Here is a 17,631-nt window from a genome sequence, read left to right on the forward strand (position 1 = left end):
ATTCCCTTTTTATGACAGACAATTTTGTCCTATGATTAGATCTCGGCAACGCAAGAGCATTTAGCCACATTTCTTGTAATGATATCAAATAATATACACAGCTCCACTTTAATGGTTTTTTTAACTTCAGCTCAGATTCAAGGAAAAGTTTAGAGCCCAAAAACCAAAGGCTTATTTTAGACTGAGAGAAAAATGGGCCACTCAAAGTACAAATTTATGTCAAACTCCTCTAAGTTCTAGTAAGTACAAAATGCCTTTTTTTAACATTGTTTGTTTCAAAAAAAAAAAAAACCACAATGCTTTTTTTTCTAGCGTCCTTTGCAATTTAGTTACCTCAGTTACCTCATCAGTTTGCTCTAGAAGACATTTCTTAAGTAAAGTGATTCTTTTGTAGACAGCTGATACCATCATCATGATCCAAAAGTGCAGGAACTATTACAGACATGTGATATTATTTTAATAAAAGAAAATATTTAAAATTTCTAATAAACATACCCAGAAGTTTTCTTTCAATGTTCCAGAATAACTTAGGTAGAAGTTTTACTTCTTTTGGCTCTCTTTAACCTTGAATAACCTTCTTCTTTCTGCTTACAAAAACAAGACAAACAGAAAAGGGCAAAAGCCAATAAAGTAAATGAAGCAGCAATACTAAGCTAAAAGTTCAACCAAAAAAATTGTTTCTGAGTGAAATGCTTAGTTGAATAAGAAGTAATTAATAAAAGTTTCTGTTTTCCAATAAAAATAATTTGAAGTATGTTTATAAGTACAATGGCTAAATAATTAGGACCACAGCTACTTTGAAAATACCCTTTACATAGTGGTAACCATGACTTTCAAAACCAGCTATCATTTCTGATGATCAGTAATGACAGGCTTATTCTTCAGAGATGTGTTTAGCAGTGTCCCCAATTAGCACCATCATATTTTAATCTGGGGACAGGAGGAATCAGCCTAATGAGCATCAGAGAGTCCATCCTGATGCCAATTAACAGATAAGTCTCTTTCCTAGTCCTGACACAGCAATGAAACTTCCTGAGAACTGTGCATCCACCTCTCTTGAGTCCAGCAGTGGCAGTGAGAACTTGCTGTGTCCTGACACTTTCCAAAAGTAGCTTGCAGGGCTCAGGCAGGTACCTGTGCTACTCCCAGCCTGCCTGGAGAGTGAGGAATGCGTGGGGCACTTGTGACTCCTGACTAGGACAAGGCAGTGCCCTTTCCCCATTCCAACAGTGCTGCCAGAGCAGTTACAAGCTTTCCATGCTCACAAGCCCTGGCGTGTCTGAGTCATTCCCAGTGGCGGGCAAAGGACTCTATTTCATAGTGTGGTGGAAGTCTCCCCTCAATACCCAGACCCCTGGAGTTGTTATTGCTATAAACAGCTATTTTTAGTCGCTGTTTTTCTTCTCTTTGTGAGAGTGACTCTACTGCTGTAGCTCTGCAGTGCTGGGCCTGTAAGCACTGACTCAGCTGTGGCCCTGTGGAAGGGCCTTTCCCAGCTGCAGTTGGATGGGGCCAGCTCAGAGCAGCTGGGCTGGAGCTTCCCACACAGACTCCTCTTTTCCCTGCAGCAGCTCGAGCTCTGGGGTGTGAGTGTGTTCCTGCAGCAGGCCCCTGGGGTTGCTCCACTGGCCTTTTCTGATCTGCACGGAGAGCACAGACTGTGTTCCTTTAATTACAGTTAAAACGTCCAGAATTGCCTTGTACTTGGCTTTAAAAGCATAAAAAAACCAAAAAGTCGTTTCTACAGAATGTTGCTAAATTCAAGTCCTTGAGATGAAAATCTAACAGAGCCACTGAGAATGCCCACAGTTATATTGGGCAGGATAGGACTTTTGTGTAGAATCAGAAAATCTGCTTCAGAAACAGTAACATGATTAAACATTTCAGTAGAATCTTTTGCTGAAGACAGACATTTAAAATGAACTCTTCAAGTGACAGTATTATATCTGATGGTTACTGTTACTTTTATCCTGCTTAAGGTTAATTTCACCCAGAGAGGTCAGTAAGATTTCTTAGCCTGCCCATTTTAATTGGAACATACTAAAAATATTTAAACATCTTTTTTGTCCCTTAATTCACATCTTTCTGGACAGGATAAAGGAGTGTATGTGTGTAGGGGGGTTTACCTGTCTTCTTCTGGCACAACTTTTCTTTACAGATGCTTCCATGTTGCTCTCCTTGACTGGCAAAGTTGGTTTTGATGTCAGTGTTTCACATGTCAGATACTTGTTCCCTGTAATCATCTAAAAGTACAGAAGTTTACACCTTCATTAGAAAAAACACCCCACAACATTTTGAACAAGATCTCTAACTTTTAAAATTACCTGCTTTTTCAAAAGGTGCCCTCATCACACAAAGCTGAGATAACCCACCAAATTACATGGTATTACATGGTATAGATGAAAAACGTGATAAGCCCAAGACATTTCATCTGTGTGCCCAACATATGGAATATCATCCTCATAAAAATTGCACTGAAATCAGCTCAACTATTTATTTAATTGAAATGCACAGGGAGAAGCACAGAAAAATTAGGTGCTAAAGTACTCCTAGCTGTCACCTAATCATAACTTTTACACAAAATAGAGCTAACTTCAAAGCTAGACCACCTTGCTTTGGGACCCATTCAGTCAAGTTCTGAGAGTAATGGAAGGCTAACAAACCCCAAAACCTCCCTCTGCAATTTGTTCTAGTAGCTAACTAGCTGTTCTCACACTGAGGATTTTTTCCTCACGTCCAGTGGGATTTTTTTCCTGTTGCAACTTGTGCTTTTTGTGAAACTGTAATTAAACTTGTATTTACAAAACTTCCATATTTGTCTAGTAGCACAATGCCTTACACACAACTGCTGTCAGCACTACACAATTGATGAGGTTTGAGATTCCTTTCAGGAGGAAGGAATGATTCCATTAATATGGCTTTATGTGGAGATAGACTGAACACCAAAAAATGTCACCATGTTAACCTCACACAGACCTGGATAAACTGTCTAAAACAAAGGAAAACTAATTAGCCATCATAAAAGTCTCAAATTAAAGAAGCGTTCCTTTCACAAAACACAGTTAATCATCTTCCCTTTCAGAAAAAAAGCAGCAGTGGCTGAAAACATTAAGTTCTATGGTAGAATTTTAGAAAACTATATTGAGAATGATGGTGGAACATGATGAAAGTCATGCTCTTTATTGCTTAACGTTGTTTTTGAATTAGTGAGAAGAAGTGAGAATGAGCCCTGCTCTTTACCTGTTCAAAGTTAGGTTTGGAATGGTGACTGGTTGTCTCAGCAGTACAGTCCTTAGAGTGGCATGCTGCTTTGTTTTCTTCGCTTTTGGCCATGCACACTGTATCTTTGAAGACAGATTCATGAATATTTAACCCAGCTCCTTTATTTGATCTCTTTGTTTGTTGCAGTGACAAACTGGAATTTGTCATTTCACTCTCTAATTTACAAATCTGCAAATGCACATCCATTGACTGGTGTTGTTTCTCAAGAAATTGAGTAGTATTTTGACTTGTAAACTTTTTCCCCTTTCTTGCACTGGAAGTAGAAGATTCATGTGTATTCAGACATGGACTGGTGTTTGATTTCTGAAGCACTGGTCCAACATTCTTAAGAAAGAATGGAGAATTTGTCTTTTTGCGACTGACCTCACTTGGACTCCCACTTGAAGCTGAGTTTTCAGAAAAATCAGAGTTAGCATTTTGTCCACTAGACTGGGTTTTCCATCGGAATATGGGTGCACCATGTGTTGTGTGTGTCTTCATGTTCTTTACCTGAAGAATGTTGCTGTCAGTAGGAGTTTTGACTGGCATATTTTGAATGTGTTTGAAAACCTGAATTATGCTGGATTTGTGCACAGAGAGCATAGAAGACGAAACGCCCACACTTTTCATTGGTGAATGCCTTTCAGCACTTTCCTTTTTCTTCCTATCTGTTTGATTTGTGATCCTTCCATTCATTTGCATCAACTTTCCTTTGAAAATTGGTATAATTTTGCTGACTTTTGGGAGAGTGGATCCAAAGGCTGAGTTTACAGGCGTTCCTAAAGATTTTGCAGTTGGTACCTCTGGTACGCCTGGTATTTGCTTGTTGCTCATTGATTTCTCTGTTGCTTCAATGCTAACCCCTTCTGGACTCTTACTGCTACTCGAAAACCTGTGTGCTCCTGGCTCTTTGATCAAACGCTCCATCCAGTGGCTGTTTTCCGTACTGCATGGTGAAGGAATTCCAGGCGAAGTAGGTTTTCTTGGAGGAGCCTGCGTTAGAGATACTACACAAACCATCTCACCGTCCAATTTCGTATGCTTAGGTTTTATTTCCTGCAACACATCAAGAGCTGCTAAATTGAATAAACTGGGTTTAACGTGCTGATAGTGCCACCTAATGCATTGCTATATGGTATCAGCCTAATACACATCATAATATATAAGAATACAATTTTGTGGTTTTGATTAGAATGACTATATTTTAAAACGATATTTAGTTGTCACTATAAATTAAGGGGTTTTTCTTATCCTCCCCGAGTTCTTTGTTTACAAACTATGCTAGAATATCATATTTCTCAGAAGGAAAGACTTAAATTACAGTAATTATCTTGGTTTAGTGCTTTCCAGCTGGGTAATGTCTACTCCTTTTCAGGGGTTCTGCAGAGGGTTTGACTGACAGGGCTCCTCATCTCTTAAGACTTCTAAGAGCATCTGTATTCTGAGCAAAAGACAGTTTGGATGTCTATAAAAACTACAGATGACACAGAGGACCCATTCTAGCTTTGATCACTGGAGAGACATAAACAGAAACTGCTTTCTGAAAGAGGATTTTAGTATTTTAGAACCTCCGCAACTTCTGTCACTATTATTTGTTCAGAATTAATTACTTCATTTCTTCTTTAACACACTACTACCAAAGAAATTTGAGCCTTAGCCTTCATCACAACCTCAAATTATATAGGGGTTTTGTTTACTTGCCTCCTTTCCATCACCAGACACGGAGTAAATCTTATAGCTTGAGTGTTTTAAAATGCTTATGTCCACACAGTCCTCTTTTTATTTTTAAATAAATTGTAATATTACTACTACTACTAGTAATAATAATAATAATAGAATCATGAATGGTTTGGGTTGGAAGGGACCTGACAGATCATCTAGTTCCAGCCCCACTGCCATGGGCATAGACAACTTTCACCAGACCAGGTTACTCAAAACCCCATCCAGCCTGGCCTCGAACACTTCCAGAGATGGAGAATCCACATATTTGGGCAACCTGTTCCAGTGCCTCACCATGCTCACTACAAAAATTTCTTTGTAATATCTAATCTAAATCTACCTTCCGTCAGTTTAAAGCCATTCCTCCTTGTCCTGTCATTACATGCGCTTGTAACAATTGTAATAATGTCACTGTTACTATTGTTGTTATTACTGCTGTTTTTATTATTTTGGAGGAGATTTGAGAAAGTTCTGGATATCCAAATGTAAAAAAAAAAAATTACAGAATTGCAAATACTGATAGCAACTAATTAACACCAAGTCCATTTTTAAAATGTATTTATAATGTTAGTAACAACTTTGCAATGGCGACTACTGCAGCTTTTACTTACATGATAATTAAAAGTTACAGGATTGATAGTTTGTTGTGAAAAGCATAGTTGTATGCTCTTACTGTGCTCTGAGTATGATAAAGAGCACTTCATACAGTGAAAAATTATGTGCCACTAATACGTTTATAAAGAAAGCCTTACATGCATTGAAGCCCTGGAGAATTCCTTTGTAGCATAAAGTGCTTCACTTGTCATCTTTACTGGAAATCCACACAGCTGTGAAAAACTGCTCTTCATGTCAGAAAGAAAAGAGTTCACTACACTTTCTGCATCTGTTCGGGGGAAATACTGCACTGGCTGACTTCGGATGCAACTTAAAAGGTACCTGAGTAAGTGTTCAGGGATACATAACAAGTGTCTTTACATTTCTATAATTATTAATCATCTCCGTTGAGAAGAAGACATGAGTTTGCCTAAATGCTTTTTAAAATGGTGAACAAAAGCACTTAATTCCTTAAAGGCCTGAAGTTTATAGTTACAGGACTTCAGCACAATTATACCACACTAACCTACAACAGCAACGATTACTCAATATAACTAATTCTTAGTCTAGTGTTTCCTGGCAGGAAAAATCTCTTTAAAAGCAATCTTTGTTGGCCACATTTTTACACAATTTAACTTTGTTTTACATCACTACCTTTTACATCACATTTAAAGTGGCATTATCACATTTATGGAAGCTGTGAAGCAAATTGTACTATTTAACTTTCTATTATTCAACACTGGGACAGAGACTTGACTAAACATTTTGTTTCAATTTGTCTATTAAAACACTTCTCTACTGACTACTTTGAAATTATGAAAGAAGGAAATGTGGCACACTCAAAAAAGAAAAGCAGAGCTTTGCTAGAAGTGTAGGAGAGGAAATGTGACAAATATATTCTGAAAGGATACGTGAAGAACCTTTCCCCTATTGGTTTGAAGTAAACACTCAAGTATGTTTTAGTCTCTTCAAGATCCTCAGGAAGAATATATCCATACTTAGATAAACCAAATAAAAACAGGTATTAGAAGGACAAACTCAATACACAAACATAAAAGGGAGGGAAAAATGAAAGCTGTGTATATGTTTCTTACCAGACTCTTCCAGTGCATCTGAAAATCCTTATATGAACGGAAAGGAGATTCTGGAGGAATTATGTGGCTGATGTTTATTATCTGGCCCATTTTCATGCTGTGCACAGGTAAAGAAGAGATGCTTAGAAAGGGTGTCATAAAATCCAGTTGAAAATATACTGGCCTTTTGGGGGAAAAAAATCTTATTTTTGGCATTCAAAGTATTTAGAGATTATTTTTATGTTTTGAGGACTAATACCTTCAGCTCATAAGTTTATGACATAACAATAGCAATATTTCCTGAAGTATGGTAAAGAATAAAGTGACAACTACAAGTGACATTTCTCTTCAACACTTGCTAGCAGTGAATGCAGAACAAAAGCAAATATCATCATTACTGCTCTTTTATTTAATGATGAAAAATCCTAGGCAAAAATAGAGGTACTTCATGGAAAAGATGGTAATACTTTTTCTTTAAATTGACTTTCTGCTAATAAAAAATGGTGCTTCAGAAAAAATGATGCTCTTGCTTACCATAAAAGCAGCCCAAAGATTAGTAAAATTAAAATAGCATTTAACTGTGTAATTCATGATTTGTTGATTATTTTTTCTTATTTTCCATAACAATGAGATAACAAATTCCTGACTTTAAAACAGACTGTAATACAGAAGTGTTCTTATCACTAGCATCAAATTCACAATTTGTAGGGCAAACATTCTGAGAAATGTTTATTTCTGCTGAAATGTGAACAGATTCCCTACCTTGGCAAAACATAGCACCAGTTACTTAATATGGAATGTTGCTGAATAACTGTGTTTTCATTGCTGTCAAACACCTTTACGATGTTTGCTGAAATATCAAAGTCTCCCAGCTTAAAACAGAAAAGAAAGTTTATTTGCAAATAATTCTACAGCAGTACAAATTTAAAATTCTCAAAAATAGTTGTGTATCACAATTCACTGAAACTTAATATATTATTATTCATCAGCTCTCATAGATTATTTCAGAAGATATTCCCATCATCAAACTGCACACTATCTTATGTTAGAGCCTACACTTCCACAAGCCATATAAGTACAAGGTTTAAAGTTTATTGAAATGAGTGAGATTTAAACTTTATTTGAAATGGTTTAATAAGAGTATAGAAGGAATTTCTCAAACTGAGAGCTGTCTCACTTCAGTGCATGTTCTTAAAAAGTTCAAATCAGATACCTATGCTTGACATTCTAGTAACTGTGTGTGTCACTTTGCCTAAACATGTGCGAGTGTCCAGGGAACAGAATTAATGGGACATGCAGTTTCATCCTCTGAGAAGTCAAAAAACACCACACTTTTTCACAATGTCAGAATTTGACTGTCATGGAACAATCAAAGACAGAAATTTCAGAAACATTTGATCTTTCTATTATCTATGAGGGTTTGCATTTATGCACCGAGAAGAAAATCTGGTCATTTCTGTTTTACAAAAGTATTGAAAGGATCAAACTGGTAATAAAGACATATAATGATCTTTTCCATCATTGGTCTATATAATTTAGGAACTGGCTTCTTATAGATAGCTTTAATATTTATGCTGTCTCAAGCAGGCCTCAGAAGAAATCCTATTTTTCTATTTCAACAAAGAAGAGCTTGGATTAGAAATATTTATTTTAGAAGAAATCAGCAAGCCTGACAAATACGCCCTGAACATATGGATATACTCACCACAGGTGGCATGGCTGTCAAAAAGGATAATAAGTTTTCAATCTCAACCATGATTTCTTAAACAATGTATAAATTAAACTTACAAGCAGTATAGTCCTGGCTGCTCCAAAATTTTGGAAGCTGCATAGAAATTAGGTAGATTCCATAATAACCATATAAAGAGACCTTGAACATGGTGCTGACAACCCACCTGTAGTTGCTCTATTGTTACTCAAAACTGTCTGTGTACTACAGTGTGACAGAAAGCTTTCTAGAAAACACTGCTAGAAGGAAATCAAGAATCACAAAGACACTTCACTGCTATTTTCTGTTAGCTTTTTTGAAAGCCCTCTTAGCCTCAAATCTCAGTTTTACACTTGCTAGAATGCATCAATACAGATACAATATGGATATTATGCTTTTATAACCTGCGCAGATAGTCAATGAATATGGTTAATGTCTCAACGCAATCAGAAATAAGCACTTCTATCCCCATCATGCTAACTGGAAGTCACCTACCAGAAAAGAAGATTAAGATTAATAAAACAAACACAGTCATAGAAAATATAACTGGCTTATACCTCGGGGGGTGGCAGCCGAATTGAGCAAGGCTCCACACTGATGCAAAGCTGTCTCTCTGACACATTGAGGTCTACAACTAAATTGAAAAAAAAAACCACAATGCCCTGTTTTGAATTACAGCTCATCTCTTAGGCAGAAAGCTAACACAAATATTTATTTAAGGTAATTGTTAGTCAAACTGCTGTGTTTGAAAATCAAAGGGCTAGACTTTCTCAGCACATAAATTAAATTAGGTGCATTTTAACTGTGAAAAATAAAAATAATCATGAATTAGTGTCATACAGTAACTCCGAAACTCAAGTCTGGCTGTGCAACTGTGTGCTTGATCCTCATATCCTTGACAAACAAACACCCATTTACAAAGCAAATGTAGTTCATATAACCATTTGCTCCACTGAGTCATTCAGCACAGTATTTTCCATCCAGGAGCTGTCAATAGGAAAGATTAAATGAGCAAGGCAAGCATTTATGGACACACCTCCAGAACTTTCACTCAGCTCTGAGCTCTTCAACACATATCTCTGCTACAAACTTAGGCTCCAATATCACCAAATGTAATCTTTAACTCTTATACTGGAATAAAAGTACTACTTTTTAATTTTTGCAATAGCTAACCAACATGCTTTGTGACTTCACTTTTGTGAGCAGCAAACAGTACATACTGGACAGTCACCATAGCTCATTTTCCTATCTATTATTATGGAACTTTCATACTACTTGCAAGACTCATAATTTAAGGCAAGTGCATTTAACTGCAATAATTATAACTTTAAAATGGCAAATGTCAGTCTACGGCTGTAGATTAATAATATGAAAATTATCTTTGTGAGTAATTTTTTTAAGGTTCAGTTGAGCTGACAACTATTACAGACAGAACATTACCTGCCACCAAGTGTATTTTGACAGAAGTTATTTCAGAATGAAAACCAAAGACCCTGTCCTGGTAATACCAAGATTGTGGCAGTGGGAAAGTGCTTAACTTTACCTTGCTCTCTCAACTTTACCATTAACAGAATATTGTACTTACCAACAGCATTTTGCCTTCCTGAATGAGACAAAAAGTCTTTCCCTTAATAAACAGAATAGACAGACATTATTTTCTAAACCATATGTCTAAAGTGTTTATGTGAAAAAAAAGAAAAGGAGAAATCACACAGTTTTATTTGTGTCTATCACAAATGCTGAAAGTGAGTTCCTTTTAAGGAGATAAAATCACCTATATCAATTAACTTTTCACCGATTCATTAACATCTATAAGAAAGAGAGATATGTAAAGGTATATTAGTGGGCAGCAATCTGTACACCACTTTTTCTTCCTAACTCTGTTTCCAACAATATTTGGTTTAATCTGGTATGCTGCATTCAGTTGACATAATTATTTGATCTATTACAAAGATAAGAAAGAAAATGGACAGGTGAATAGAATGTCCATTCAGAACACTAACTTTTGTCATTGAACTTGGATAACAAAACAATAAAAGTGCAAATAAAGAAAAAAAAAGTAATACGATAAAGGAATGAAACAATTTATTATAATGAATGAAATAATTATGGAATTTAAATGATGGAAGATAAATGCTACAATAAAGAATGGAAAACTAAATGCTCGATCCCTGACCCAAGTGAGTCAAATACCTTGCACCAAAAGATGACCAGCCTTGTTCCATCTGGGTGCAAGCCTGGCTGTAAGTGTGTAGGAGAGACAGGTTTGGAGAAGGGCTGGAGTAACTGTTTGCGGTGCTTCCAGCTAATAACAACAGTGACAAAAAGAAACACATATTTTTAATAGTTTAACAGATTTTTTTAAAGGCCTCTGTCAAAACTTTAGCAAATATACTGCTACTTCATCTTGGAGCAAAATCCCAGTAAGTGCCACACATGTTTAGCTTTCATCTGCTTTGCTTTAAGAGGAAGATAGCGCAGTATTTGATGTATTGGATTTCATGCGCCATTAATGTGAGGTGCACAACAGTTCCTAGAATGCTTTCACAGGGCTGATAATAGACTTGGGGAAAAGATTAATTGAACCCTCTGGAGTACTTTACTAGATATGCAACTCCCTCCAGGCAATAGGCACAACATCCAAAGCTGACATTACCTCTGCTGTCAGAGTCAAGACAAGGACATTTTCTGGCAATCACAGCAGATAAATGCAGCTTTGCTCACCCAACAGCTCTGCTTCCCTGCCCGTCCTGAAGAGCTTTCTCTTGACCATTAGCATCAGTCAAGAAACTAACTACAGCAAGCAAAAAAGAGTTAAGTAATACACCTCCAGAGGGATGTTTCTAAAGAATCCTGCAAGGAACTGCTTGGTGTTGGGAAACCTAACAATGACAGATCACCTACACATATCAACATAAAGCAGTTCTGTGAGGTAAGCATATTTGAACAGTGTATGTCTTACTAATCTGCATATGCATTTGCACTTCTTGGAACAAATGAAGATACACCCAGCTGGCTGTAAAATGAATTATGAGAGCTACTGGCTTTGGTTACAATCAGTCTTTTGACTCACCAATTTTAGTGCATCCACACGTACATTCATAACCCCCATAGATGTTGCATACCAGAAGATTGTAAATCATATGCATAATGGTCTAAATATATATCAGCTGTTAAGCTCAGGGGTTCCATTTCTTCTCTATGCTTTTGTTTTGTTTCCCTGATACTGTCCTGTGCAGGCTGGGTAAACCCAAAGGTGAATGGGGAGACAGTTCAGCTGCCTGAACATTCCCACTGGATGAAGGGCATGACACCAGCAGGAGAGCTGCAGGTCTGTGGCCCACAGGTTGTCTCGAGGTCAGTCCCCAATGCCTCTGAGCAGGAGCAGGATGCCACTGCAGCAGAGAAATCTAGAGGTATTGCTCACAAACTTCTAAAAGCTATTGAGTCTGACAAAGTATATTTACCATGCCCCCATTCACAGGACACGTTTTGTCTATGGAGCAGGCTTAGTAACCCTGAAACTTGGCTTCTGTAGTGCAAACTGCAGGGCTGATGAAAAATACTCATCTCTGGCAACAGCAATTGCAGATGAGTGTAACAGTCTAGAGAACTGTGTCATATTTCAGCACTTACAGTAGCTCCGTGTCTCTCTACATAGGCTTGACATATTCCTGATTTGTAAAATGGTATCTAAAAGTAACAATAAAAAAATAAATCAAGGGTTTGGTAGTAAGCATAAATTAAATTCTGGTACAACAGTAACTTTGCTTTTGAAAATCATGCAAAGGAATAGTTAAGCAAACACTTTATCCTGTGTTTTAAAGGAGAAAACTAAAGTAAGCTCAGGCATTTGTCATCGTATAATCTCATTTCTAGCTACAGTCATAAGCAAGACAAGTGAGCCAAAGACTGCCCAAAACAAAGCTGCAGAACTCTGCACCTGCTTCTCTCCATGTGAATTGGGTACCAATCCACCAGTTGAGTCCATTTCATCCCACGGATTGGTTCGCCATCTGAAAAGGCCATTTCATCAAAAAAATAAAGGACTTAAGTTGTCCTACACCACTAATGAACAAAGAAAGAAGTCTACTTTAAATGAAATATTTTTACTTATCCTTGATCCTCAAACAAAACACTTAGAGAAATATAAAATGTATGTGTGACAAATACAATTGACCCCTAGCCATACTTTGGTGCAGACTGACCGAGAAGCAACAAGCCTCACATCCTTGGGATAAACTTGCAAACTGGAAAGTCCCTGGCTCATCTACAAGAGAGTGAAGGTGTCTTGAAAAATATTTCAAAAGGTTTTTTTGAAACTTGAAAATACAAGATAACCAAAGTACAGAAAGAGCTATCAGCACTAAATCAAAGACACCTGTCTTGCCTATATTATTGATTAGGAGCCAATTACTTCACTCTTTAAATATTAAAATCAGGATGGGCTCAATCTGAGCATTCCCTGAATGCCAGACTGTATGGCAGCTGGCCTGCATGGCAGGTTTGAGCAGGGACTCCTCTCAAGTTTAGAGAATTTTCGTACTGGGAATTAAGACAACCTTCCTCACAAAAGGTCAAGAGACCTCTTACCTGTGATCTGCAGTAAGTGATTGAAAGCATGCTGAATTCATGCTATGAAGAATTACTAATCCATGCAGCTACTCAGATACTATAAACATTGTAGGGATAATTCCATTAGGCATGAACTGTTGACCAAGTCTGAGACGAAGATTGGGTACAGCCACATATAGGCTCCAAAAATGAATTCCAAAAAGGGATCCACTCTGAACCTCGTGTCTCCACACGAGGGCCCTCTTTACCCTTTGCACCTCCAGTCTCTCAGTCGTTCTAACTCAGTTTTCCTTTTCATGGTTCTTCCATGTGTAATTATTAAGGTAAACCTTGGCATCAAACTTCCTGAACCTAGTCAGAACATTGTTAAAACTTTGCTAAATTCCACCAGACCCATCAAATTCTGTCAAATTATTATTTTGCCTCAATAAAACAGTGCTGCTTCTTTCTTTTGAGTGAGGGGTACTCTGCTCATCTGCAGAGCAGTCTGTAACTACAGATACTTATTTACACAGTGATACTGACCGCCATCACAACCGAAATTTGATTCAGTGTCCCCATAACAGGTGCAGAAAGGATCTCTTGATACAGGAGTAATAATTGTCTACGAAAAATGATGAGAAAGAAATTAAAAATGTTATTTTCTCTGCTTAAATTTATTTTCCTTACCTTTTGTAAACACAGTATGTTTCACTTTTAACCAGTTTCCATTGATTCAGTACGATAAATTGGATTAGTCCAAGTTACTTGCTCTAGATGACCCACAATGATCTAAGAAAAAGATTACAGGCCTTTGGCACAGAAATGGAGCTCTCCAAAAGTGTTCCTTTTGGCAGAATTTCTCATTTCTCCCCTTTTCTTTTAAAGGGAATAACATAATGCTTGGTGAATGCTAAGGAGCCTACATCTGCTTTCCAAATAGTCTTTTTACTTAGTCTCAACTACATGAAGCATCCCAGCTTTGCAGGTAAACACAGATTAATTTTAACCATTTATTAATTTAAGTATGCATATTCTTTAGTTTTAGCCTGTGAAATTTAAAACATAAGAGAAATTTTGGTTTTGTTCCCCAATAGCAAGCAAATCCCTTGCCCAAGAAAAAAAAAAAAAGCTATTTTAAACAATTTTGTACTGCTTGCCACTGATAAGAATTTTGCTGATTTTGTTACAGTTAATTCTAGTATGGCTAATAAAATATTTGAATAACAACCACTAGCAGCTTCTGGAAATAATAGCCCTCAAAACTCTTTACCTGCTAGTCTTTATCTGTGTACTCCTTGTCTCAGTTTCTGGTATCTGAGAACTCAGTGTTATTGTAGCAGCACAGAGTTTTTGGAGTTCAGGCAGACTGACAAAGAACAGAGGCTGGTGTCTGGTGCTATTCATGGTATGTTGTTGATTGCCCTGAAGCAGCACCTGGATCTTAAAATAAAATAAAAAAAAATCATTTTTGTAAGGCAGGTATTTGTTTACAGAACTTTATATGTTATTAGGTAAATGAATAATCAATTCTCTTTTGATTAAGAATATAGAGAAAATACAACATAAATTGTTCAGCTAAAACAGCTGAATATCCTTTTTGTATATATAAGGCATTATACTTGAAAAAATAATTATTTGCAAGAGCCAAAATATTCAGAGTAAAGATAAGGACAAAAGAATACAGAGTACATGTATGACGATGCCATATTAACTGAGCACATGCAATGGAGCTCTGTCATTTTTGGAACTTCCTAAAAACCACCAAAAAGAACCCAAAGAACCAGAATTTCAGACTAAGAATATGATTCTTTGATGCAGTACTAACAAATTACATGTGAATGGGAATAACATTAATTCCCATTACCCATGTTGTTGAGGGCCTGTGGTGTGCACCTTTGCCCTGCAGCACAGGCCAGGCTCAGTGTAATGAGGTAGAATATTCATGACAAAAAAAATCGAACACTTCATTACAGTTAAAAGGTGTATTTTTCTTCAAGTATCACCTTTTTCAGTCAAAGTATTTCAAAGAAAGACAGGTAGTTAGAAAGCCAGGAGCAAACACTGCACACCAGAAAAAGCTGGTTTTTATATTAAAAGGTTTAATATTTCTCCCTTCTCCAAACCCTAAAACAAGTTTAGGAAATGGTCTCACCAACACAGTGAAGGCAGCAATAAATATTTTGATCCCAAATTTTATGAACTCACCAGGTATCCACCAGAAAAGCAATTCTGTAAATTCAGGTAAAACAATTACGAACTGGAAACATATTTTGAGGAACAATGTCAACGATAACTTTGCTGTTCTGATTTTCCTTTCCTTTCATTACAGTGTAACACTTTAAACAGAATAACCTCTGTCATATCCAAGAAAAATCACAAGGTAAGTGTTTTATAACTGTCATTTAAAAGAAAATAATGCTTTCTTATTTCTTACCCTAAAAGGAAAACACATTTCAATGTTTTTCAGCAGTCACGAAAAGCAGGGTTTTTTAAAAATGCCAGCCAAGACTATCACTTCATCAGAGAATTCCAAAAGGTACAGCTCAAGGGAAAGCTCAATTAAAAAAAAAAAAAATGAAAAAAAAAGAAGAAGAGAAAAAAATCTTGTCTTTTTGCAACCAGGGAAACGAAAGCCTGAGTCCGAGGCTTTCATAATGTTTATTGGGGGTTTTTGTGGCAGAGATGTTGTAAAACACATGCTGCAATGCTCCAGTGCCCTGCTTGCTGCTTGAGGATGACTCCCCCGTGGGAATAATTTGCTGTATTAAGCCTAAATTAAATCTTCTCAGACATCTTAAAAGCTAATGGGACAGAGTGCTTGCAAAAGACTTCTCCCTTCAGGGGAGAGGATAAAGAGAGAAGCAGCAGTTAACACAGAGCTGCCAGTTAAGAAAGAGCTACTGGTTATAAATCATAGGAAATGAACACAACCGCCCTCTGTTGGTGGGGACTTTACGTGTGTGGGAGAAATGGGACCTTTACGTGCCAATAATCACAGCACGTGAACTTGAAAGGAACATCAGTCAGGGAATGGCTATCCCTGTCTGTTCTGTCTGAACAGGTAACTAAATCCCCGAGCTCGGCAGCACTGTTTGCAATTTTCAGTAACAACCCAGAGTCGAAATGAAGAACCTCCTTATCAAAGCTGGGAATAACACTAATCTGAGGGAGAGTAGCTACTCTCACTGTCAGGCTGACTGAAAAGTTGAGGCAGGATCTGAGGATGGTGGTGACATTCCATGAAGTACAAAGCTGTCCTGCACTCAGGCTCAGGGCGCAGAAGTTAAGCACCAGCTCTCAGGAGGGGTGACAGGTCACACTGGGGAAGTTGCATGCTACAAAAAAATCCCTCCACAAATCCAGCCTATAATCACGCCTGAGTGTGTCCATGGGGCTATTGCTGCTGAGGCACTCGAGTTGTGTATGGATGTGACATGGGGATGTGGGACCTGAAATACAAAGCTATCGGACCATCTGAGACCAGAGCAAAGGAAACATATTTTACCTCAGCCAAAACTGCAGGGAAACAGGATGCTGGATTGATGACAGAGCCTCACGAGAGAAGGGGAGGGCACTGCTCCCTGCGCCCTCCGCCCACCTGGCAGCGAAGCAGGGCAGTGCCACAGGGGAGCCTCGCTCCAAGCCCCGCGGGGGAGCTCTCCCAACGCGCGGCGAGGGACTCGTGCGGCAGCCGGGAGGTTTTGAGAGCTGTGTGGAAGCGCCTGTGGCAGGGGCGCTCCCGCCGGGATCGCCTCACGGGCTGCGCGGGAAAAGCGGCAGCCGCGCTCCTCCCGCCTTCGGCACTGCCGCCTGCCGGGATCAGCGAGAGTGTGTGACTTCCCTGTGTGTGGCAGCCCCTACCTGCTGGGACACCGGCAGGTCGCCGCTGTGACCTCCGGCCAGAGCCCCGGCAGAGCCCCGGTGTGCCCGGGGGTAACTCAGCCCGCGCCCGGCCCTACGTGCGCCCATGGCAAAGGCGCTTTAGCCGGACACAGGCAGCTCTTGGCCGAGCCGAGGCGCCAGCCGGCTTTACCACAGCGGAACCAGGGTAATTCAGCTTAGATGTTAGGGAAAAAAATCTTTACTGCGAGGGTGCTGAGGCACTGAACAGGCTGCCCGGGGAGCCTGAATCACAGAAATCACAGATTGTTAGGGTTGGAAGGGACCTCTGGATCTCATCTAGTCCAGCCCCCCTGACAAGGCAGGGCCACCTGGAGCAGGCTTCACAGGAACACGTACAGTTCGGGGCAGCCCCGACCGGCCGATCTGTGCCACTGTCAATGTAAACGTTTTCATGTTAAGGTGATACTTGTTTTTTAGTTTATGGCCATTGCTCCTCGTCCTGTCTCACTGAAAAGAATCTGACAGCTCGCTGAGTCTCTTCCCATAAGAAGTGCTCTGTACTCCTAAGCATCTTTGTGGCCCTATGGCTGTACACTCTCCAGCCGTTCCTTATCTTTCTTGTACTGGAAGTGTTCAAGGTCAGGCTGGATCGGACTTTGAACCATCTTGTCGAGTGGTCCCCATATCAGGGAATAGGAACTAGATGACCTAAAAGGTCCCTTCCAACTTGAACCAAACCAATGCGGTTCTACATTGCAAGTCGGCGATTAGCTCGTCGCAGCGCACACCGGCAGCCCCACACAGCCCACTGCTGCCAAAGGTGGGGAACGCTGGTGTGACCATCCCAGAAAGGGGACAGTACAGAAGCTGCGACTC

The 17,631-nt window shown here is 38.9% G+C and overlaps 1 protein-coding gene across 1 annotated transcript; it reads right to left on the reverse strand.

Moving 5' to 3' along the window:
* Window positions 1-527: 527 nt before the first annotated feature.
* Window positions 528-16,490, reverse strand: C2H18orf63 (chromosome 2 C18orf63 homolog). The gene is made up of 14 exons (XM_030943655.1): window positions 16,418-16,490; window positions 14,183-14,352; window positions 13,456-13,534; window positions 11,992-12,048; window positions 10,549-10,660; window positions 9,941-9,982; window positions 8,913-8,989; window positions 7,410-7,519; window positions 6,669-6,765; window positions 6,486-6,571; window positions 5,733-5,916; window positions 3,241-4,317; window positions 2,127-2,243; window positions 528-587 (listed from the first exon to the last, which is right to left on the reverse strand). The coding sequence occupies exons 2-14, from the start codon at window positions 14,314-14,316 to the stop codon at window positions 528-530; spliced, it is 2,232 nt and encodes a 743-aa protein (XP_030799515.1). The 5' UTR covers window positions 14,317-14,352; window positions 16,418-16,490.
* Between the last annotated feature and the right edge of the window lie 1,141 nt (window positions 16,491-17,631).

Source organism: Camarhynchus parvulus, chromosome 2 (genome assembly GCF_901933205.1).
Source record: "Camarhynchus parvulus chromosome 2, STF_HiC, whole genome shotgun sequence".
NCBI lineage: Eukaryota > Metazoa > Chordata > Aves > Passeriformes > Thraupidae > Camarhynchus > Camarhynchus parvulus.

What these genes read in the sequence shown, in the direction of transcription:
- C2H18orf63 (XM_030943655.1), bottom strand. Translation starts at nt 14,316, where the DNA reads ATGAATAGCACCAGACACCAGCCTCTGTTCTTTGTCAGTCTGCCTGAA. An exon ending in TGGTCATCTTTTGGTGCAAG is followed by an intron (nt 9,983 to 10,548) that starts GTATTTGACTCA and finishes CTGTTTATTAAG; the next exon opens with GGAAAGACTTTTTGTCTCAT. An exon ending in TGGTGCTATGTTTTGCCAAG is followed by an intron (nt 6,766 to 7,409) that starts GTAGGGAATCTG and finishes ACCTGTGCACAG; the next exon opens with CATGAAAATGGGCCAGATAA.